An 11398-nucleotide genomic window follows, 5' to 3' on the forward strand; every position below is an offset into this window, starting at 1 on the left:
ATATCTGTATCTTTGTTCACTGATCTTGCTTAAGGATCATCTCTTTTGTGTGAGCCTTCCAGTGTTCGGCATGGAATAGGTGAGCCTGAAGTAAGCAGTGCTTCCGATGACAGCCAATTTTTACTTTTGACAAAACAAATTCTCAAAGCAATACGTTAAGATGGATTGCCACTGTTCCTTGTTTTCCAGACAAATTAGAAATGATCAACGGGCAAAATTTGTTGTATTTGTGTTTTGATATATAAATATGTTATGACATAGCTGATTGTTTTGTCTATAATTTGTCCTTTTTCTTAATTTGCAGAAACCTTTTATAGCCTCTTGTATGGACCTAAAGCTGATGGTTTTGTTTTGAAACTGGTAACTTTTAACCTTGATGAATACATGCTGTCTGGGGCAATGCCTTCTCTACTCGTGCGAGCAGGCAGAAGCTGAGCCCCCTTTTAATTATTTTTTTCCCTCGGCTGTTGTCTTGGATTCCCTGAAAGGCTTTTATAGACAGCTGTGTTGAAAGGTGGGGGCTGGTGGAATGTGAGAGTTTGTGGGTGTAGGGGAAGGACACCGGGTGTTTGCTGCATTGGCAGCTGCCCCCTTTGCCACTGAGTGACATTGATCCATACCTTTGTGGCTCTGTTGCCAGAACTATCCTGAATATATTTTCATTTTTCATGGGCATCATGAGTAGCTAGATTGATTTATGTAGCAAATGCTCGAAGTAATTTTTATCGAGAAGGCATTGTCAGATAATGGAAGTTTGAGCAAAGGCTGATGCAAACAGGTGCTGAACTGAACATCTGGCCTTATAATAATAATAATAATAACCTCATGACCAGCTGCAGGGTCAGAACCTGCTATATCTTTGTCAGTATTGTCGGTTTGAAGAAAGCTAATTATATTATTTAGAATTGGTTAAAAAATGGAACTTATTTAAAAATTGCAATCCGTGCATTATTTTGAGCTGTCGTATTAAAATCGGAAGCTCCGACCTGAGTCAGAATCGAGTCGCATCTTTTGACTCTCGAGTCAATTCGAGGCTCGGTAGTCTTAAGATTTGACAAATACAAGATACTCAGCTTTAATCTGCGACTTGATAGAGCCATATTTGCCCAGCTGTATGCAAAATAATTGTGTTGATTGGATTTCTTTTTTCATTTTATGAATGGCCTCAACAACGGCCTGGTTTTAAGGCGTGTCCTCGATGAGGACTATTTAGTCCGTGACTGGAGCCTTCAACATATAAAAAAAAAATTAAATATGGAAAAGGAAAAATAATGGAGCAAGGATGAAAAGGTGCAAAAAGGGTGCGAAGGGTGGAGTGGGTAACATAGGAAGGTCATATAAATATGTTGTGGATTAAAATGAAGTTATGTGACTTCAGACACTTCTTGAGACTTAACTGTTTTGGCTTAATCGACTTAAATGTGTTATAATAAATCACAACAATCATTGATGTCCAAACCAGCTGCTTGTTGAGCTTGGCTCACCTGGTTCCTAAATGCCTTTGTTTGCGGAGGTCTAGAAATCTTCCTTAAAAGTAATGCAAGCTATTCCATGCCACTCCTCCAGCTAGTTATGGTTAATAACTTGCCAGAACATTAGTTCATTAAATGGCTGCTGAAGTACCTTGCATTGTGTGAGTTTGGGTACATTTTACCAACAGTTGTGCTGTACACTCAGTAGCCATTTGCTCTTGGCTAATTCTGTGCTATATTTTTGGTGCTTACCCAAAGAGGTATGTATACCATTGCAGGCAGTCAGGCAGGTTGAATGAGCGTCAGAAGCCTTCCTCCTGTATCTTTGAAAATAAATCCAGGCATTTGTTTTGTCTGTTTTAAGTATGCTCGAATGTCATAAGTAGTACGTAGAATTGTAAATGTACTTCGGGTATAACTAATACATCAACATGTCTTTCCGTAATGTATGGTGGCACAGGAAAGTGCATTGATTAGCTTTCAATACCTTGTGAAATGTATTGCCGTTTATAATGTGCATTGCCGTTGTTGAGGCCAAGTAGATACCCTGACCTGCAGATATCTGTTACTGGGTGGCTTAATAAACCCCATGATGCTCTACAAGTCCTTGATAATCACCTGAGGTAGTAAGGACACAGTACGGTATGGTCCTCTGGTGGCTTTGTGTTGTGCAATGTCAATAAAGTTGCCATGGACATTGCTTGGCAGTGAATGTTCATGGTCATGTGTTGGATGGGGTGATGCCATTCTCTTACACTCAGCTGGTAAATTGATACAGCTGAAGTGCCATTTGGCCATTGACATAATAATCTCTGTGGGAGCATCCAATGTATGTAACAAATATGCTATTACAATACAGTTATACTGATGTTTCATGAGATTCACCATCATCTTCAGGAATAATAAAAAGGAAGTTTTTTTTGGAGGGGGTGTAGGTAGATGCACAAAAACATTGTGGATCTTGTACTGAGAAAAGTAACTTCATTCACATCAGTTATATTTTTGATTAAAATTTTGAAAGTTCCTGGGATCCACTTTTACTTGATGCTGGCAATTTTAAAAGAATTGCAACATAATATATATATATATATATAATAATATAATTGATAATAATAGAATTTAGGTCGTCGAAAAAATAAATATATATACATTAATTTTTTAAATAAATATATACATTTTTATTTTGTCAAAACATTTTTGACAGATCCATTTGTCCTGCTTGTGTTTGCAGTTGGGCTCTCTGTCAGTGCCAATGCCCGCAGAAGGCCTTTTCCCTGCCGTGAGCATGTGTTCGGCTGGAGAAGTGGTACAGCTTGAGTTGCATGCTCAATGGCAGGGTGGCGCTGGTGTTCGTGATGATGTCATGATGGTGGATGGCCCTGAGGATGAGTGGTCACGTCTGCATAATGTGCGTCTCGTGGGCCCGGTAAGAAAAAATTCTCAAATTTATGATGTGAATTTGCATGGAAATACCCAGCAGTCGAATGGGATTCAAGTAAAATATAAGTTTCTGTCATGTCGGAAACATCATCTCATCCCATGTGACCAATGAGGTGACACCAGCGAGTTTTGTGGTACTTTGTCGATGCACTTGTTAGTTGTGCCATCATGCCCATTGACCTAAGCATTTAAACATGTATGTATATTGTCGGTGAAGAAAGTAGTAGGTACTTCTCATATTACCTACTTTCTCATCTCAGCTTCTTTTTTCAGCTCAGAAATTTCAGCTCAAAATTCTCATCTCAGCTCAGAAATAGAATTTTAAAAATTGACTATTTTCCCGACCGCAACATCAGCTGGGCACCGTTCTTCCTCGAGGTTTCGATCCTTTCACCCCAGAACCTCTCAAAATGGCGGATCCCCAACTGCGGTCACGGAGCCACATCAGTCTATTACCGACAACAGCAGATCCCCAACCCACATTAATTTTAATATATAAAGGTGTGGCATATGTGTACGCATATACCTATGTATGTATAACGTGCTGTGTAAAACTTTAGATACATTCATGAGTTGTAATACACGGATGTTTATGAACATCAACAATTCACTCGAAACCTTCACTAGTGTTTCATACCATTATCACAATGTTATAATACATCTTATTTTGGGTGAGAAGAAGCCAAGCTTGTCATTCAACAATCTTTAATTCATTTTAATCAGAATCTTTTTAAAACTTGCAATCCCAGAAACTCAAAGTAAACGATACATGGGCAGCTAATATTAAGTGTTGGAGTCGATAATCCATCACATTTACCAATCGAATGTAATCAATGACTCATTGTCAGGTGTTCCTCATCATTAACATCAGGTGTTCCTCTCCACACATCCATAAAGCTAAAAGCCCACTTTTCATACTGCTGAATACAGATACATCAACATTAACTGTTTGCTTCAAACAAAACGGCTAAAGTTTGAGAAGAAGATCATAAAACAAAGCAATACTTGAAAATGATATCTTTAAGGAATAGAAAGAAGACGCGTGTTCAATTAACAACAGAACTGGCAGAAGGTTCAGGTGTCGTTCGTTGTCCGTCCATCAACAGTATGAAGGTCACTTTTGAAATCAAGACTTAAAGGATGTGTTTCAGTAAGAAAACTTGTGTTAAGAAAGGGGAACGAGAGTAAAAGGTTAAAATATTGACAATTACACAGAAATTGAACTATGGAACAATGGTCAAAGTTGCTTTGGATAGAAGAGTCAAAGTGTTAGTTTTATGGATCCAATCAAAGACAGGATATGTGAGACGATTAAGAATGGAAACATAAAGAGTCTTGCTTGAAGCCAACAATTAAGCATGTTCAATTCATGTGTGGGGGGGGGGGGGGGGGGGTGGGTGGGTGCATACCCTGCAGTGTTGTTAGAAATTTGCCGCAAGTTGATGGTTTATTGACTGCAGAAAGGTACAAACAAATTTTAATCCACCATATAACTTCATCTTACATGGAGACAATGATTCAAAATACTCATCAGGAGTAATTAAAACTTATTTGCAAAAGAAAGAGGAAGCTGAAATGTATGGAATGACGCCTCAAAGGCAAAATCTCAAGAACTTTCAAGCTGCATTCCAGAACTATTTGGACAAAGAAAAAGGGAAAAAATAATCCCAGAAACTTAGATGATCTTTGGAAGGTCTTGGAAGAAGCATGGAACACCATTCCACAAGAGGTTAGAACAAAATTATTTGAAAGTGTTCCAAGAAGAATTTCACTGGTTTTGAAAGAAAAGGGTGAACACTCTTTTCGTTTATATCATGGCATGTTACTTGTGTATACATTTGATTATTTGAATACAATTATATTTTCCATAAAGGCATATTTGCTTTGAACAGAAAGTAGAAAAATGCGAAATATCTAAGGTGTGTGTGTGTGTGTGTGTGTGTGTGTGTGTGTGTGTGTGTGTGTGTGTGTGTGTGTGTGTGTGTGTGTGTGTGTGTGTGTGTGTGTGTGTGTGTATGTCTGTGAATGAAAGAAAGGGATAGAATTGTGAGGAACAGAAATGAAAAACGAGGTGTGTGTGTGTGTGTGTGTGCGTGGGTGTGTGTGTGTGTGTGTGTGTGTGTGTGTGTGTGTGTGTGTGTGTGTGTGTGTGTGTGTGTCACAGTTTTACTGTAAATATATGACAATACATTAAATCCTATTGCGAGTAAAGTTGGAATAAGTGATGTTGCATTGATGGGTTGACTGACTGCCTGGACGCAACTGAGGTTGTGGATCTACTGATTTACCATCTATTGATGTGGATCCATGATCGAGGTTGTGGATCTACTGACGTACCATCTATTGATGTGGATCCATGATCGAGGTTGTGGATCTACTGATGTACCATCTATTGATGTGGATCCATGATCGAGGTTGTGGCTCTACTGATGTACCATCTATTGATGTGGATCCATGATCGAGGTTGTGGATGTACTGATGTACCATCTATTGATGTGGATCCATGATCGAGGTTGTGGCTCTACTGATGTATCATCTATTGATGTGGATCCATGATCGAGGTTGTGGATCTACTGATGTACCATCTATTGATGTGGATCCATGATCGAGGTTGTGGATCTACTGATGTACCATCTATTGATGTGGATCCATGATCGAGGTTGTGGATCTACTGATGTACCATCTATTGATGTGGATCCATGATCGAGGTTGTGGATCTACTGATGTATCATCTATTGATGTGGATCCATGATCGAGGTTGTGGATCCGCCGTTTGGAGAGGTCCTGAGCTGAAAGTATTGAAACCTCGAGGAAGAACGGCGCCCAGCTGATGATCCGTGCAGTCGGGGAACTAGTCAATTGCTTACGGGTTAAGGCTCTTGCTTTAGGTGGAGAAACTATGTTTGAGGTTTACAATTTAAATAAAGTTGAATATGGGATGTTGTGAAATTAACATCATTTACAACAATCCTTTAAATTATTTATATTTAAGTTTAGGAACAACCGATACTGTACAATTAATTGTGTGTGTGTGTGTGTGTGTGTGTGTGTGTGTGTGTGTGTGTGTGTGTGTGTGTGTGTGTGTGTGTGTGTGTGTGAATAAAAGAGAGAGATAGAATTGTGAGGAACAGAAATGAAAAAAACTAGATGTGTGTGTGTGTATTTGTGCATGCATGCCTATACACACACACACACACACACACACACACACACACACACACACACACACACACACACACACACACGATTGACACCTGATTGTTGCTATTGCGTGATTTTAATCAAATGGCCATTTTGGCCAAACAGATTTTTTGATATGGACCAACACTTGGTATCTGTCGCACAATCAAACTGTTTGTAATTACTACAACAGCCAAGAGACAAAAATTGCAGCTCAGAAAGTTTTTCTAGATTGTCGTTCTGCAGCTTAAACACCAGGCAGTGGCACTCAATGCCATCCCCCATGGGCATATGCAGCACACTACAACTGTAATTCGTTATTATATCATTCTTGACAGTTTTACTAGCTCAACCTCTCCTCTACTGGCTTGACCATGCTCTGAGAGGCAGTGGCTCAAATTAGCACTGCGCCCAAAATACTGTACTTTATCAGTTTTTATTTTAAGTACAAACCTTTGTGAGATTTAAACCGACTTTACCATGCCTCTATATTCAAGCAACAACTACCAATCAAACACTGTTGCCATTCCAAAGATATATATTTGACGTTTTCATTTTATTAGTATCTAGTAGTATTTACATTTTCACATTTGGGCCTTTTGTAAATGCAATGGTAGTCCAAACAGTCTTTCCTTATGCACCGCATATCCTCTGAGTTTAAATCGTTTCCTCATCACCTCATTGTCATTCAGCATACTGCACAAGAACACCTATACAAAGTATTGAGGGGCCTAACTCCGAGGGCCTTTCACTCACTCACCGCAGGCTGGTTGGTGGTCTTTCTGTCTTCTACCGACTCCTCTCCGGCCTTGCTCCCCCAGCTCTCTCTGCGCTCTGTCCCCCAAATATTCCTACAGGTCGCACAAGATCTGCCTGCAACCCTCTTATGGTTAAACTGCCGAAATCAAGACTGTCTGCTCACCTTCACTCCTTCATTCCTCTTTTCTCCCGCCTCTGGAACAAACTCCCTCACTCTGTTCAATCCCTCTCCTCCCTGCAGGTCTTTAAAGCAGCTGCTCACCACCATCTCTTATGGCTATGTCACCCCATCCAAAACCTTGATCTTTTCTACCCCTGCTAATTCACCCCAGATCCACTTTTTTGAAATACCAACTTCTTTCCTGGGAGTCCTAGCAGTGTCCATGTGTTTTATATCTCTTCCTCCCCCCAAGCCCTCTCCCTCCCACAGATCTCTCGATGTCCCTGCTCTCAAATGTTGTGTTTGTGTCCTTCCCCATCTTGTCTACTGCTCCCCTTATTTTTTGTGTTTTGTGTGTCGGTTTGACTTTTTGTGTGATTAATGTTAGCTCTTTCACGAGCCTCGATCTTGTATAAAATAAAAAAAACTTTGAAAATTTGAACTTTGTGATTTTCAAAGGTCAAAGGTCGAAGATTCTGAAATTTGTTGGAAAACTTGTATTTCATGATGTATGTGATAATTATATAAGATCATGTACGACATTTCACCCTATCAGGAAGCGAACAATGTAATTAAACCATCAAAAATCGACTTTTCTAAATTTCGTGACCTTGTGACCTTGACCTTGGGGCGAAAATGAAAAATCGAGCTCCGTGGGGCTAGACACGTGACATTGGCCTAACCAAATACCGAAACCCCTGTCAGATTCCACCAACTCCCTCGGAGAAGATGTAGCTTGAACTCGATTACCCCTTAAAAAGACATCTTTTTCGGGCGTGGCTCCGCCCACAATGGGCGCAATACGCCCACTCTCGGCAGGACACAACGAGATCATGATATCGACCTCCCACCCAAGTTTCATCAAGATCGGATGATATCATCGGGTAGTTATGCTGCGGACAGACATACACACAGACACACACACAGACAGACGCACACACATGACGAATATAGTGGTCACTCTGTTTGATAACTCGTGAACCAAACAGTATTTGTTGCTCATATGCTGTGATAAGATGCATTACCTTTTGTTCCACACCTTTCGCATGTAGATTAAGGCTTCAAACTCGTGGTTATTTCTTTCAAGTTTCCAAATTTTTAAATTTCAAATTAAGGTCATTCATTGTGTTCTTTCAACAGCCCTGATAGATTATTTCCACATCTTATTGGTGTTACCCGAACATGCAACATGACCATTATAAAGCATTTACTTCCTCACATCGATAAATTAAGTAAAGTGTTGCTGCGGACAGACGGACACACAGACACACACACAGACAGACGCACACATATGACGCATATAGTGGTCACTCTGTTTGATAACTCGTGAACCAATTGCTTACGGGTTAACGTTCTTGCTTTAGGTGGAGAAACTATGTTTGAGATTTGCAATTGTGTGTGTGTGTGTGTGTGTGTGTGTGTGTGTGTGTGTGTGTGTGTGTGTGTGTGTGTGTGTGTGTGTGTGTGTGTGTGTGTGTGTGTGTGTGTGTGTGTGTGTGTGTGTGTGTGTGTATAAAAGAGATAGAATTGTGAGGAACTGTTTGTTTGTTTGCAGGAATACCGACATTGCCGTCACATAATGAACTTTCTTGCACCACAGTATTGGTGGTAGATACTGACCAAGTGCCAAATGTTCAAACCAAAGCATAACTTAATGTTGTCATCGAAACCAAAGATTTAACTTCGTGGAAAGTGCCCTGAACATTTCTGGCTCTGGGTGAGCTCGTGTCGAGCCACAGGCAGCCGCTATTATTAGAATCCCAGCATAAAGTTTGGGGCAGGCAGGTAGCAACACGACACTCGCCATTGTCGCGTAACTGCATTTCTGCACGGTGCCTGGGCAGCTACCTTGATTTTTGCGATAGAACCACCTGCTGCTTTCTTGGCTTTAGTGCGTACACCGAATCGCCGATGTTGTACTTCTTCGGGAATGTTCGTGAAAGGGGACAGATAAGTCGGAACCCACTGCACACCACTCCCTCGATAATATTACGGTTGCTCACATTGCCTTTACCGTTCCTAAAGTGGCACAATGATCTCCATTGTGCTTCACTGTCAGTGGAAGTTATTGAAGTTGGCGAATCTGTGCAATCACTTGAGGGGCCCAGACAGGGCAGGCTTGAAAGATCCCATAGAAGACTCTGCTCACGCTTTGAGCTGAATCTGGTTTGTGCACTAACCGGTCATAAACCCAAGCGCTCTCCCCTCCTCGGGATTAGTCCCATTGCAAAGCTTGTACACGCATGCTGGGCTCATTTTCCTGACTTGTCCTTGCTCTGTCTGCCCTGTAAACTTGTCTGTCATGCTTTGATTTTGTTTTCCAAACACCACACTGCAGAGCAATTGGGGGTTTCATTTATTTTCTTTCTTGCATTAACATAAAGAAACACAAATTAGAATTTGGTGTGAAATTGAATTCACTGTGACACACACACACACACACACACACACACACACACACACACACACACACACACACACACACAAGGTGTGTGTTGTGTTGTCACTGAACTATTCCCTCAAACTTTTATGAAATCGTACCAAACTTCTGGAGTGATGAATCACTCTTCACCTTCTGGCAGCCCGATGGATGAATCTGGGTTTGGCAGATGCCAGGAGAACGCCACCTGCCCAAATGCATAGTGTCAACTGTAAAGTTTGGTGGAGGAAGAATAATGGTCTGGGGCTGTTTTTCATGGTTTGGGCTCGGCCCCTTAGTTCCAGTGAAGGGAAATCTTAACGCTACATCATACAATGACATTATAGACTTTGTATGACATTCTAGATTATAGAATTGTGTGCTTCCAACTTTGTGGCAACAGTTTGGGGAAGGCACTTTTCTGTTTCAGCATGACAATGCCCCGTGCACAAAGCGAAGTCCATACAGAAAGGGTTTGTCAAGATTGGTGTGGAAGAACTTGACTGGCCTGCACAGAGCCCTGACCTCAACCCCATTCAACACCTTTGGGATGAATTGGAACACTCAACATCAGCGAGCCAGGCCTAATCACCCAACATCAGTGCCCGACCTCACTAATGCTCTTGTGGCTGAATGGAAGCAAATCCCCGCAGCAATGTTCCAACATCTAGTGGAAAGCCTTCCCAGAAGAGTGGAGGCTGTTAGAGCAGCAAAGGGGGGGAACAACTCCATATGAATGCCCATGATTTTGGAATGAGATGTTCGACGAGCACATACGGATGTGATGTTCGGGTGTCCACATACTTTGGCCATGCCGTGTATCTATACATATATATATGTATGTATATATATATATATATATATATATATATATATATATACACATACATATATGTATACATATATACAGTATATTGTTATGTTTGTGGGGGTAGGGAAGAAATACCATTGTGGAGTTAGGATCGTATAGATTTTAGCATGGACTGTCGGTGCGAAGAATAAGAAGAACCTTGATGTAATAAGTAGGGAACCTGTCAGGTTAAGTGTTTGCATGTCGCCATAAGGTGCGTGGTTTTTGTGTTAACTAGACAGGGCTTAATATTAATTCCCCAGTGTGTAATTGGCCCTTGTGATTTTTCCCTTGTGTTTTTTTACATTCACTCGGCCAGCCAGGCAATTTCTCCATTACACCACGACAACCGAGATAATGCCGACAGAGACCTCAACAAATGCTGATCAACAATAAACCCCACCCGACCAACCGTGTAAGGAAAAAGGCGTTGGGTGATGAAGAGGGCCGTGAGGCCTCGCTCCCGAAATGCATGATTTGTCGAGGCAGACAATGGAGCAATGGATGGAATGCGGCGATTGGTCGGTGTGACCTCAGAGAGTTGGAAGGTTCATGAGCGAGAACAGAAGAGGAAGAATCTGTCTCTCTCTCTCTCTCTCTGGAGCTGGCTTAGTGGTGAACGGCTGCGTTTTCGTGCCCAGGTGCGCTGCGGAGTGAATTTCAGAGCCTTTGCGGACCTTTGGCGCTATCAAGGAGGAGATTGTTGCGGCCGTCGAAAGAGGAGCAATAAAGCGACGGTTCGGGGAGCTTGTAGCGTCTCGGGTGGAGTGGGGAGTGAAAGGAGACTGCCTGCACAGATTGCCCCATGTTCATAGTGCCGCGAAAGAGCGACGCGGCGCCATCTTGTTCGCGTTGACGCTCGGACCATTTGCCGACTTGCGGGACCTGCTGAACGACCACCATGTGCCCAAACGTCCTCATAGGAACTCAAAGCTGAGTGCCTGCCGACATAACACAATTTATTTTCTTTATCTTTCCCTGTGTCTGTATTTGAGTCCACATGGAGGGTCCCTCACCTGAGCCTTGTAGTTACCTCAACTTTCATTTTGATTGCTTCACGATCATTTTCATTAAACCCATTATTTTTGGATTTTTTTCATCTTGCCGTTCTGTGTTTT

General features: G+C 41.6%; 1 protein-coding gene and 1 long non-coding RNA gene across 5 annotated transcripts in view; one reads left to right on the plus strand and one right to left on the minus strand.

Annotated features, from left to right (window-relative positions):
• The window catches only part of SPRYD3 (SPRY domain containing 3), a gene marked incomplete at its 5' end in the record, with an annotated part of 464688 nt that overhangs the window by 149325 nt on the left and 303965 nt on the right, over positions 1-11398 (plus strand). For all 4 annotated transcript variants that reach the window (XM_078781590.1, XM_078781589.1, XM_078781592.1 and 1 more), the window contains 1 exon segment: positions 2704-2898. In XM_078781590.1, the coding sequence (XP_078637716.1) occupies positions 2704-2898 (195 nt within the window).
• Positions 1-11398, minus strand: part of LOC144892930 (uncharacterized) — an 84888-nt gene that overhangs the window by 42564 nt on the left and 30926 nt on the right. The window lies entirely within an intron of this gene.

Source organism: Myxine glutinosa, chromosome 7, assembly GCF_964187855.1.
Source record: "Myxine glutinosa chromosome 7, kmMyxGlut1.1, whole genome shotgun sequence".
NCBI lineage: Eukaryota > Metazoa > Chordata > Myxini > Myxiniformes > Myxinidae > Myxine > Myxine glutinosa.